This window comes from Triticum aestivum, chromosome 5D (assembly GCF_018294505.1).
Source record: "Triticum aestivum cultivar Chinese Spring chromosome 5D, IWGSC CS RefSeq v2.1, whole genome shotgun sequence".
Lineage (NCBI taxonomy): Eukaryota > Viridiplantae > Streptophyta > Magnoliopsida > Poales > Poaceae > Triticum > Triticum aestivum.
In genome coordinates this window covers 447,934,380-447,947,772 of record NC_057808.1, presented here as the reverse complement: position 1 = coordinate 447,947,772, position 13,393 = coordinate 447,934,380, and the positions used below count along the sequence as shown (strand labels likewise).

At 49.5% G+C, this 13,393-nt stretch overlaps 1 protein-coding gene across 1 annotated transcript; it reads right to left on the bottom strand.

Moving 5' to 3' along the window:
- Positions 1-7,592: 7,592 nt before the first annotated feature.
- LOC123122610 (ARF guanine-nucleotide exchange factor GNOM) lies at positions 7,593-12,872 on the bottom strand. Its single transcript, XM_044542838.1, has 2 exons — positions 12,010-12,872; positions 7,593-11,597 (listed from the first exon to the last, which is right to left on the bottom strand). Exons 1-2 carry the CDS (start codon positions 12,712-12,714, stop codon positions 8,052-8,054), a joined length of 4,251 nt encoding a protein of 1,416 aa, XP_044398773.1. The 5' UTR covers positions 12,715-12,872; the 3' UTR covers positions 7,593-8,051.
- Between the last annotated feature and the right edge of the window lie 521 nt (positions 12,873-13,393).

The following is a 13,393-nucleotide window of genomic DNA, read 5'->3' as shown; positions in this document are numbered from 1 at the left end:
GAGCTAAACTCCATAGGAAAACTCGTACCTTCGATGGAACATCGACATGCCATAGTTAAGTAAGACTTTTGCTCTATGATGGGATCCAACGAATCACCAGTACCCTCGAGCGACGCCTCTCAATGGATCTTTGTAGTGATCAACATACGGTATGCCGATTTTACAGTGAAGATACCCTTCTTTTCTCACCCCCAAGCCAAAAAATCGTGGTGTTGCACTGTGCTAATGGGGATGGTTAGGATTGTATTAGCATCGATCGACAGAAAAATCTAGCAACCGTTGTGCTAACCATATATGTTCTGTTCATAGATGTTTGGGTTCTATGTACTGTACGTACTCACATCTTTAGGTATCGGTATGAGTTGCATATTGTGATTGCCATGTTTGTTATCTACTCGTGGATTAGATTACTAGAAAAAGGTGCTAATATTTCCATCATTAATTCCCTTCTCTTTTGTCTCTCAGACCACAATGTCTCACATTAACCACGGCCAAATAGTGCATCATTAGGATGTCGAAATAAAACTAGAAAACCTGCAAACAACCGTCTTGCAAGGATGGTCATGTCGGAAGCACATAATTCTTATTCATGTTGGGACTAGCTGATGTGGATCATAAATCAACTACTCTCATTGTTGCCCGCTAATATCGTACGCGAGGAAGCATCAATGCTCATAACCAATCGGACCTTGTTAAAGGGGTCACGCCAGTAGTTCATGGAAACATTTGCAACCTAGATTTGGGCTTAATACAAAATGATATGTAAGATTACAATATAATTTTATTAAAAGTTTCCTTAGGGTGATTGAGTAAGTCAACTAAATGCATGGACGGGAAATATTACATTTACTCCGGAGCTTGTGCCGGCGTTTTGGTGATGACGAAACTTGGTGTATGTCGAAACTTGCCTTTATTCATAGCAATACGTCAATTTTCTCTTGTTGCTGGGCTCACGATCGCGCGGTCGACCGAGTCCTCTTCAACATCCAGTGCGACCGTTCTTACTTCGCGCGCTCCCCCGATTGCGCAGTCGACCGAGTCCTCCTCAACGTCCACTGCGGCCGTCCTTACTTGGCGCACTCCCCCGATCGCCATCGCCACCGCCACAAGGTAACTCGTCGGCACGTGTGCCCAGGTTGCCAGGCGCTGCAGCGCGCGGTCGGGCTGGTGGATGACGTCGTGATCCGCCACCTCCCTCCACAGCGCGACAGCCATCGCAACGCGCAGTGGCATGCGCGGCGTGGTGGCGAACTCGACCCGGAGCCTGCGGGAGGCTGCGGCGGCACGCAGGCACGCAGCCCCCACGTCTAGGCCTACCCGCCTGGCCAAAAGCAAGAGCATGGCCTCGCGGACGTCGCTGGGCGGCGGGACACACGTGCGGCCGGCTGCGGCGGCACATAGGCGCGCGGCGCAGGGGTCGAGGCCCATCGCCCTGGCTGTAACCTCCGTGCGGACGTTGCTGGGTGGCGGCGCACGCGTGCTGCCGACTTCGGCGGCACGTAGGCGCGCTACCCAGGGGTCCAATTCCATCGCCCTGGTTGTAACCTTCGTGCGGACGTCGTTGGGCAGCGGCACACGCGTGCGGCCGGCTGCGGCAGCACGTAGGCGCGCGGCGCATGGGTCGAGGCCCATCGCCCTGGCTGTAACCTCCGTGCGGATGTTGCTGGGCGGCGGCACACGCGTGTTGTCGGCTTCGGTGGCACGTAGGCGCGCTACCCAGGGGTCCAGTTCCATCGCCCTGGCTGTAACCTCCATGCGGACGTCGTTGGGCAGCGGCACAAGCGTGCTGCCGGCTGCGGCGGCACGTAGGCGCGCAGCCTAGGGGTCGAGACCCATCGCCCTGGCTGTAACCTCCGTGCGGACGTCATTGGGTGGCGGCACACGCGTGTTGCCGGCTGCGGCGGCACGTAGGCGCGCTACCCAGGGGTCCAGGTCCATCGCCCTGGCCGAAACCTCCGCGCGTACGTGGTTGGGCTCGGGTTGGACGCGCGTGAGCTGGTGGTGGGACGCGAGGGAGCTGGTGCAGTGCGCCTGGGCATGGCACGTCGCACAGGAGAATGCCGCGTCGGCATAGCAGTGCACGTCCGCCCCCGCGCCGCACAGCGCGCAGCCTTGCCGGCTCGCGCCAGTGGACTGCTTCTCCGAAGACATGCGATGGCTGCGCGTACTTTTCTTTTCTTCCTGCACCTGCAGGCAGGAGAGGAGAGATGAGAGAGGGACGAGGAGGCAGCTAGCTAGCGTGGCGCAGGTACTTGGCTTGATTCCCCTCGTCCCGGGCGGCGCGTATTTGAAGAGAAGGGGAGGGATCCCATGCAAGTTCGCCGGTGGACGTGCGTACTTACGTGGGTGCAAACGGAGGCGATGCTCCGCCCTTCTTTGGTCTGGCGAGGACACCGAGGAAGGAGGGTTGGGCGATTCCCATGCCAAGCAACAATCGGTTACGTTAACGACCGGAAAGAAAAATATCCATTGCGACTGGGCCGTACTCAACTGAAAAAGATCATGTATAAGATTTTTTTTTCCCTTAACGGACGTGGTGTGGCGCTGCACTTTCACACAAAGGGTGAGCCGCCAACTGGAAATGCCTAACTTTCTAGTACTATACACATCTGGCGCCCACTAACTGATTTTTGGTCCGGCTATATATTCTTATTCTGAGGAAGCTAGATATTTTAGTCCGTTAGAGCTAGTAGAATGAGTGCAGCATCTTCGCACCTTGTCGGGCTCCGTTGGGAAAAAAATTAAATCCAACAAAATTGGATTTCTTTCTACGAGTACATAATGGATGGTCCTTGTGTACCCGAAAAATTTCATTAACTAATATGATGTTTTTCCTAGAAACCTCGTCTTATTTATTCAACAAAGTTCGGTGCAATGGTTACAATATCGTGTGAAACACCAAACCACACATGTGTACTAAAATCAAGACATAAGAAAAAAATTGTAGTAGGGCATTTCGGTGCCCAGGCTCAGCTGCACCCGGTTAGAAAAAATTTTGTAAAAGATTAAAAAAAATCTAATTTTTTTGTGCGTAGACAATTTGATGCATGAGGCGCGCTCCAAATTTTAAGTCACTTGGATATCTGAGTAGCTCTCAGCAAAAAAGACAAATCAGGCCAAAACAGTACATGAACAGTAAACATTTTTACAGACCCCCAATTTGTCTTTTTTGCTGAGAGCTCCTCAGATGTCCAAATGATTTCAAAATTGGAGCGGGCTTCACGCATTAAATTTTCTACCGCACAAAAAAATGGAATTTTTTGAAGTTTTTTAGTATTTGTTTTGATTTTTTTGTCAGCGCGGGTGCAGATGATCTCGGGTGCAGAGATGAATTTTCGGAAAATTTGGCCAAACTGTCAGCTTCATAATTTCTACATCTTGACTCATGAATAAAATAACAATCTTAAAAATCCCTTCTTCTATCATTAGAGCATCTACAACCGCGGATATCAGATCCCAGCTATATATTCTTATTTTGAGGAAGCTAAATATTCTAGTCCATGAGAGCTAGCAGAACGAGTGAAGCATTTTCGCACCTTGCTGGACTCCGTTGGAGAAAAGAAATAAATCCAATAAAAACTTGAATTTCTTTCTACGAGCACATAATGGATGGTCTCTATGTACCCTTAAATTTCATTAACTAATATGATGGTTTTTCTAGAAACTTCGTCTTATTTATTCAACAAAGTTCGGAGGAATGGTTACAATATCGTGTGAAACTCCAAACCACCACACGTGTGTACTAAAATCAATAGATAATGAAAATTTGGCCAAACTGTCAGCTTCATAATTTCTACATCTTGTCTCATGAATAAAATAACAATCTTGAAAATCCCTTCTTCTATCATTAGAGCATTTACAACCGCGGACATCAGATCCCATCTATATACTCTTATTTTCAGGAAGCTAGACAGTCTAGTCTGACACTAGATATACTAGTCTGTTAGAGCTAGCAGAACGAGTGCAGCATTTTCACACCTTGCCGGGCTCCGCTAGGAAAAAAGTTTAAATAAAAAACTGGATTTCTTTCTACGAGTACATAATGGATGGTCCCTATGTACGGACCATAAAATTTCATTAACTAATATGATGTTTTTCTAGAAACTTCATCTTATTTATTCAATTAAGTTGGGAGGAATGGTTATAATATCGTGTGAAACACCGAACCACACGTCTCTACTAAGATCTAGAGATAACTTTTTTGGCTAGCTTCATAATTTCTACATCTTGACTCATGAATAAAACAACAATCTTGAAAATCCCTTCTTCTACTATTAGAGCATCTACAGTCGTGGACACCAGATCCGTCCGCACAAACGCCCGCAGACGTGCTCAGGAGCGTCTGCGGGCAGTGACCGAGCAATCCTCAAATTTCCTTGTCTGCATTCTAATGCCTCATATTTTCAAACCTTAAATCCATACAAAGCATGAAAAAGGAAAACCTACGTGCTACGTAGATCAACTAAAACCTACACTACACTATCATTCTCATCGGAGATGTCCACGATCTCCGTGCTGGGCTCCGGGTACATGCGCGGCAGCCATAACTCTAGCTCCTCCGGCTCTGCCTCCGCCTCGCCCTTTGCTTCTAGTTCGGCCAATTGCTCTTCGATCTCCGCATGTTCTTGCCGAATGTAGCGTCCGTTGGCCTCCACATAGGCCTTATCCTGATTGGACTCTAGGATGGTGATTTGCTCTGCCATCTCCAGTGCTTGAGCGACCTCGAACTTCACCATGGCATCCTCCGTGACGAAGGTCGCAACAAACTCCGGCTTCTCTGCGTCCTCTTCTTATGGATCTGCCCCCTTCATGGGCGGTTGCTGCTCCGCCTCCGGCTGCGACTCCCCCTCTGGTTGTGGCTCCCCTTCTATTCCTTCTCCTCCTCCTCCTCCTCCTCCTCCTGTTCCGGCGAGTCCGGAGGCAGGCCGACTGCGATCCAGGTGTGGCACGCCTAGCCCGGATCTCCTCGAGAACTGGAGGCGCCGCTCTGGCATCAGAATCGCGTACGTGGTCACCCTCTGTCGGGCCATGGTGAGCTCGAAGGGTGAGCAGAAAGGGAGGCACAGAGGGAAGGAGTGCATTTTGGCTTCGGCAGATGGCGCGGAGAGGAAGCGGATGTGGCTAGGGCCGAGGGTTGCCGTCCGGCTTAAATAGCTAGACTTTAACCCTTGGATGGTGAGCCGGAGAGGCGCCACATGGCGTTCACACCCCCAAAGGAGTCGCCCGTCGAGCCGTTGGGTTTCACCCGGGCTGCCCCATATCCTCCTAAATTTGGGCTGGATATGAGGGGTGTCGGTCAGTCCGAATGTTTGAGGCCGGTATGGGGCGTCTGGGTGGGTCGGGTTTTTGGCCTGTAGTGCTCTTAACTTCTTTGATCACCGCAGCATGGGCTCCTCCTATATTCGCTTCAATATCTTAAATGACCGACTTGTAATCAGATGCAATAAGAACTCAAGACCATAATAGATGGAGAGCAAGCACATGTGCCTCCCGGTACGCCATGGATTCAAGGGTAGGGACATCCATGACACCATTGAGAGTAATGGAAAATTATCCCATATAATTTTTCCCGACAAACTGCGACAACTTCCCCCGTTGACTGTCCCTACTAAGAGCACCATATGCATTAATTCCGAAGACACCTTGAGGCAGAGCAGACAAGGGTAAGTTCCCTGAGGTCATCTCCAACGCCGTCCCTCAAAGCGTCAACACACATTCGGACCATGCGGTCCGAACGTATTTTGTCATCCAGTGCAGTTCTGTATCGGTTCACTCGGTAGTCCGGACGCACTTTTTCCCGCAAATCAGAGACAAAGTGGGGGGGGGTACGGTGCGGGCATCTGGACCGCTACCACGTCTGCTTCTGACTGCCCTGGCTCAGCCAAAAATCCCACTCGCGCTTTCCATCAAACGCCCGCGCCACTTGCCGCGCCGCATTCTGTCGACCTAGATCATGCAACGACCCGATAAAGGAGAAGCTGCCACCCACAATGACGAAGGAGCATGGCTGCATCCTCCACTACCTTGGAGCAGGTGGTTACGACGGTTCCTCGGGCTCGAGGATCCTCATATCCGAGGAGGACCACGTTGCGAGGCAGTAGGCGCGGTGCAACCGGCGCAATGTCGATTGCCGCTCCACGTTCGCCAAGAGCGGTGTGGCACCGGAATGGATCCGCAATCACCCGTACCTCGCCGCCTCCTGGGCGCGTGATCGATACATCCCAATCGCAAAGACGGCTGCCAGGCACCACCTCGACAGCGAGCACACCAAGATTGGCGAGTGGCGACGAGTGGTTGCTTAGCGACTGCTCCGCCAATGCCGGCAGGGGCAAGGCCGCTGCAAGGGCTCCGCCGGCGGTGTCGATAGTGGCCAAGGCGACCCTTCGCACCACGCAACAGGAGGTGAAGAGGCTCCTTCGCAAGCGGCAGGCAGTCGCCGGACAAGGCTGTCGCGGCCCTACGACGCCCTTCCGCCGTTGGAGGAACGAGAACGACGATGACGGCGACGGCACAGGTCCCTCCAGCGGCGGTGGCGACGGAATGGACGGCTACGACGATGTGATAACCCACAAGTATAGGGGATCATTTGTAGCCTTCTTCGACAAATAAGTTCTATCGGCCACCGATACAACTCTACTCACACATTTGCTTTACCTAGAACAAGAATAAAACTAAAACTTCCTCGGTGCCAAAATATGGTGCATCTTAATTCTGTTCCGCCCTGCATGGCAAAATTTATAATGAATGATTGTACGAATGTTTTAAGTTAATTAATACATGGTGGGCTTTTTCAAGACAAAAAATGGTGCATCTTAGATTCGTCCCAAGTCAAACCTTGTAAAAATATGGCTCTATTCGTACCGTGTGTTGAAAACAAATACTCTCTCTGTAAAGAAATATAAGAGCGAAACGCTCTTATATTTGTTTACAGAGGAAGTAGTGTTTTATTATGTGTTTCGCAATGCATCAGGCATGGTTAGTGCGGCGTGATGAGTATTTGGATTTGGAGTCTTATTACTTTGCCTTCAGCCAAGCTGTGGCTGTGATGCACTTTTATCTTGTACATTTTTCCTTTCTTATATAAAGCTATGATACGTAATTTACGTACTCTGGAAAAAAAATCAATTTATTATCATGCATGCGTGAGAATCATGGTCACATAAAAATGATGACCCATCTATTTATGCACCTTTATCATGAAAATTGCAAGTTATAACATGATACATGAACACCATGCATATATTTCAACTTCTCATTCAAAACCTTTCGGGATAGCTAGAATACAACTACTTCTGCAAGTCTGTTGATTACCAGAATATGTGTGTGGCTTTAGATTGAATATCCAAACAGACGCCAAGACTGCGTCTCATACCCTGGTTTGATCAAAAGAGAATAACATGCGCCTGGGTCTCAACATAATAATCATATAAATAAGCTTTTGTTAGAGAAATAGAATATCATCAGCTACACATTCACGCTGTAGAATTTTCGATATGATTGTCAAACAAATAGGCCTACAACCATATATGTCGACCCATCAAGGCGAAAAGGTTACCATGTATTCCAGATCCTACAGAAATCCTCAAGCCATGTTCAACCCAATTCACTCAATATGCACTGGATGCATGCTTGCACCAAATAATCTACAGTAAATATCTTGTGTGATTACAGCTTGTAATAGTAGATGCAAGAAAAAAGTTGACATGCATCCAGCACTTGCACAGTATGGTAAAAATCCATGGGAGTTTTGCTACCTCATCCACCTATTCACATCTGTAACAAATGTAACAATGCGGGTGTTGGGGGGAAATCCTGTAACTGCTGCGATATACCCTATCATACAATTTTCCTCAGGTGTTGCAACAATAAAACCTCAGAGTGGCAACATCCACGTCAATAACCCAAAAAAAGCCAATTATTATGGACTAAAAAATTACAATACACCAGCTTGCTCTCCCTCCCTAATGTCCACCGAGAGCGCAGCCAGGCGTCTGTGTATAGCTCCGCCGAAAATTGCTGGAAGGTCGGATTCGACGTTCAGCAGTTTGGGCCTATTGCTCGGCAGTTTGGCCCTCCTGTGCTGAACTCTCCGGCTTGCTCTGCTCGCCTTCTGCTGCGGAGTCGCTTTCGTTGTCAGGGAAAACCTCTGGCTGCAGCGATGGCGCCACCTTGTTGACTTGAAGCCATGTTGCTTCCCACAACGTGTTCTCCTCGCTGGCACTTGTCTTTGACAGTACACCATTTGCTTTCATCACCAGCAGTATGTTCTTCAGTAGCTCAGGGATTGCCTCATGTAGCTTCTCAGTCCTCCTCCCTCTCAGTTTCACTTTCATGAACTTCTCTATCATGTCGAGGACTTCCAACCACAGCTTGCTGAAACTGCTCTGTGCAGACAAGTCTTTAAGTGACTGCAAGAACACCTTGCACAACAGTTTCACGGCATGCAAGAGGGACACCTCCATGTTTCTGAAATCCTTCGGTGAGTAACTCTGAGCAATCTCCAACAACTCGTCAAGCAACTGGAAGATAATATCAAAGGACATCAACCATGCAGAAGAGGAGACTGATATTCCATCAACTATTAAGCATCTGTGCAAACATAACAGCGCATGGTTCCTCACTTCCTCCCTCTGATCCGTGCACACCTTCCTCAATGCCTGCACTAGCCGCAGCCACATCTCAGCGATGCCTTCCAATATCCGGTCTGCCTCGCCACCAGCTTCCTTGACCTCACGTGACCAGCGTGTAAGGCAATTTACCGAGTCAGCCATTAGGTTCAAGGCATGGATAGATCTCTCTGCAGACCCAAGCCGAGATTCTGCAAACTGCCTTGAGGCCTCCACAGAAACGATAAAGTTGGCAGGTGAGAGGTGTGCTCCCTCAGACATGATGAAAACCAGAGCTTCAAAGCCAGCATCAGAAGCATCAGGATGGCGAGCGGTGACGCAGAGTAAGGAAATTATAGTTCGCCAGCCCATCTGAGATTTGATATGGGTTGCATTGGCCTTCACAAGTCGTGTGACCTCCAACGTGATGTTCTCACAGTAAGCATCAGCTACACGAGCATCAAGTTTCAAAATCAGCTGCAGTGACCTCAGTAAGTCATCTACCAGATTCTCCTTATAAGGAAGCAGCCTCTGGCAGATGTGCAGGAGCCCGAACACAGCCTTCTCCACCAGATTGCAAGGCATCACTGTGGACTGAACGATATGGGTTATGTGCTCATAAACACCCTGCCACAAAAGCACAATCCTGTCTCTGTTATTTAATGTGACAGTAATTAGGAGCTCTAAGCAGAACACTGCCGTGCCTTCATCATCAAGCGAGCTGGTTATCCTCTGAGGTCGGCCTGCTGCCTGAATGAGGGCTCTTGCTAGATTTGAGAGTGAGTCAGCTTGTAAGAATTTACTCTCGGTGAAGATGGTACCTATTTGGCATTTCTTTACGGTCTCCAAAGCATTCCTCTGAGCTGCCAGTTGCTCCTCAGTTGGCTGGGACCTTGGTTCTTCAGCATCTAAGTACAGTAGTTGGCTAAACCTCCCCATCAGCCCATATGTTTTTTTAGGGGTGTTGATTGGTAAGGCTTGAGGTGCAACTGCATATGAACCAAGCTTGCTAGGCAATGAATCTGAAGACGACTCCTGATCGTCACCTGTATCGCCAGTGAGGCGACCCGGAAGAAGGCCTATCTTGTGCAACCTTAAAATGCAATCTACTATATTCCTCCATCCACTCCGTATATGATCACCATAAGTAGTTGCAATTGTGAAGACCGCCTCTGTTGCCATTCTAGCCTTGGTATCGACCCCAAAAGCTATTACAGGGTCATCAGCATATGAATTGTTCAACAAAGTGGTGAACTTACATAGACCCACAACAAGATCATTCAATACATCATCGAGATGATAGAATGCAGCCAGCTTTGCTACAGATAGAAAACCATCAATGCATCCTGTAAGAATCTCCTCATGCTCAACATTATCAAAAACCACGGAGATAGCAGCAACTGATGGTCCAGCCATGATAGGGAACATGTCATTATCAAGAAAAGGGTAGGAGTCACAAGCAATATACACTGATGTCCTCTTTGACTTCCACATCAGATCGACCCAGCGGCTGTAAGACATCTCAGAGCATCCAGCTCCTTGCTCGGGAATGGTTTTGATCTCATTCCGACATATAGAATAAAACAGCTCCGACAAGAACTCCCTCGGAAGATCATTCCCACCATTGATACGGCGATTGTTCCTGATAAAGTCTTCTTCAGTCATCTTCTTCTTAACCCTTACATTGTGTTGATCTGTGTTGAGCATAATTACTGAATACGACAGCACCAGAGCAGCATCCCTATTAACAAACATGTGTGGTGACTGTTCATAATACCTCTCAGAGAAGGCCTCCAGAATCCGCTGTATCTTTTGTGACTCACCAGGCAGCCGGAAAGTTTCCAAGAAGAGCCTTAGGGCAGCGTCCAAGTTCATATCCTCGAAGTCAAAGGTTTTAGCAAATTCGTGAAGTACCAGAATAGAGAACTCATCATGATTCCCAAGGTATTCCCCAAGAAGGTTCTTGTCCAATCCAGGTGTGTACCGAAAGAACAGAGCAACACTTCGTGGATCAAGTTTTTCAGGCAATAGGTGGACACCTTGCAGGTACTCAAAGCCCTTCTTTTTGTCCCTATTGAAATGCTCAACACCAACCATTAGCTTTCTCTTGATGCTTTTTTGCTGGTGAACGAATCTAACCCATTGATCAGGATCATTACTGCCCTCACACTTCAACTGCCAAAAAGGAAAATATTCACTTATTTCTGGCACTGTCTGCCCATGATGCTGATGTGCATGATCACTCCTCTCTGCTATCGCCTGAATGACAGCAACCAAACCATCCAATGCAAGGACATTCAATGCAGACAACGGACTGTTTACAGGGAATGCACTTCTAGACAGAAGATTAGCTAGGTCTTCAAAAACATTTGAACACTGTAGATCACAGTCCATGTTTGCATACATCTCAGCCATAAACTCTTTCTGCCGACAGAAATCCACTAGAGCCTCCAGGGCGACTTCCTGCTGCTGATAACTAGCTCCATATCTACCCTGGGCTAATCTTAGGATCACACACGAGAAGAAAGCCTCAATTTGCAACTTAAGTTCCTGACGTAAATGGTAGAAGAGAGTAAAAACAGTGCTGCACACTGTCGACAGAATCAGGGGGCTCATTGACAAGCCAAACTGCATTAGATTGTGGAACAGTTCATCCTGTACAAAAGCCAGCAACTTTGGGTGCCTGTGGATGGACGAAGCTGACAACTCAATGGCAGAATTTATCAACCCCAGAGCAAAGAGGGGCACGTCCTCATCATAATCAATACCATTCATCCTTTGGCTCACATCCATGTCTTCAGCTATGTTCAAGAGGGAGCACAGGAACTGTAATATCTCCACCATGCAAGGAACTCCGAGCGGCTCCATCATGTCCTTGTCTTGAACGGCACCAAATCCACCTCCGACCTCATCCCCGGAGCTATTCAAACAAACATAATCACTCTTCCCATTCCCTAGCTCCTCAGCACCCAAGTCTTGGTTCTTGCTAATCTGTGGAACAAACGCACCGCCACATTAATACACCAAACTTGGTATTACCACCAGAATGCATTTTGTTCCAAACTAGCATGATACATAGTGCACAGGTACTCAAGGCAAGTAAAAATGGAGTCGGTTTCCATGTGCACACGGTCAAATTGCTGGAATGACAGCATTTAGAAAACTAAGACTCCAATTAACCCTCCATACAAACACACACACACACACACACACACACACACACACACACACACACATGAATAAGTATAGTTACTTCAGTACACTAACCTAAAAGAGCACCTGCAAGTTAAACTATCACAATACTAAGTAATAAAGGAACAGAGCAGCATTGTCTCCATGATCATGTGTGCGAGCAATATAAAAATGTAATTGGTGGGCTGAAGACCCTGAGAAGCAATCCCACCTGCTCGTTGACGATGGCGGTGGGCTCAATGTCAGCAAGGCGGGCAAAGACACAGCGGATGACCTCCTGCATGGTCTGCCTGGAGACGCGCTGCAGGAGCTCCCCCTTGGTGCCGGCCTGCTGCACGACGCGGAAGCAGGTGGTGACGATGGCGCAGACGTGGCGGTTGGAGAGCGCGGGGGCGGCGCGGCCGCGCACGCAGGCGAGCAGCACCTGCAGGACCCGGGCGAGGACGGCCTCCTCGGAGGCCGGGTCGGTGACCTCGAAGCGGCAGCCGGTGACGGCCTCCACGACGGCGCCCATGGCCTCGGCGGCGCCCCCGCCGGGCGCCACGAGGTCGAGGGACAGGAGCTTGTGCAGGGAGGAGAGCGCGGAGCCGGTGATGGGCGCGCCGGTCTCGTCGGAGCGCACGACGTCGAGGAAGGGGCGGAGGCAGAGGAGCGGGTCGGCCTCGGGCCAGCGGGTCCCCCACGCGGCGGCGCGGCGGCGGAGCGACTTGAGCCCCGCGATGAGGGGGTGGTCGAGGTGCTCCTCCTCGGCGCCGCCGCCGTCGTCCCCGCCGTAGCGCACGCCCGCCCAGCGCACGTTGCGGCGCATGACGGCCAGCACCGTGGCCACCTCCGACGCCACCACGCACGCCATCGCCACGCCCGACGACCCCGCTCCCGACGACGGCGACGGCGACGCTGCCCTGAGGCCGCCCATGGAGGCGGGCGGCGGTCCGGTGCGAGCGCGCGGGCGGCTACGAGCGCATCCGGGGGCCGGGCTGGGATCTGATCTGGGCGGGGTGAGATCTGGCTGCTGGCGGGTTTGGTCTTCGGGGTGGGGGGCTGGATCTGGGAGAGACCAAAGCTCAACTCCTAGTACTACGTACCACCGAATGAGTTTGGTGGGTTTTTGCCTTTGTTTGGTTTGAAATTTTTGAACTTTATAAAATATTCTCTGCTTCATGTTGGGGTAGGCCATTCCTTTTTTTATGAAATTTCCTCATATTGAAGAGGCCTCTTGAATTGATTTATGTAGCGCATACATTTGCGCCCAGAAGAAGGTTTATCACGAACATCATATGTGTCGAGATTGGCATTGATTCCCCGGAGCCTTTACCATTCCACTATAGATCGAGTTATGTATGTGACTGGATGTGTTGAAAATTGTGGTTTGTCGTGGGATAGGGTTTGAATCGCGGTTTGACTCGGTATTTAACTTAACCATGTGGTATGACAGAAGAAGACAGCGAGCACGCCTTCAATATATCGTTGTTTGGTTATATAGTTTATTAAAAATCATTGCGGCGAAGGTGTTCTTCTACCACATATCGATAGCCTATGTTGCGGCTTATTTGGATACCGACAATTGGCTCTTGACATCATAGATGACCATTTTT

What these genes read in the sequence shown, in the direction of transcription:
- LOC123122610 (XM_044542838.1), bottom strand. Translation starts at nt 12,714, where the DNA reads ATGGGCGGCCTCAGGGCAGCGTCGCCGTCGCCGTCGTCGGGAGCGGGG. An exon ending in CCGCCATCGTCAACGAGCAG is followed by an intron (nt 11,598 to 12,009) that starts GTGGGATTGCTT and finishes TTTGTTCCACAG; the next exon opens with ATTAGCAAGAACCAAGACTT.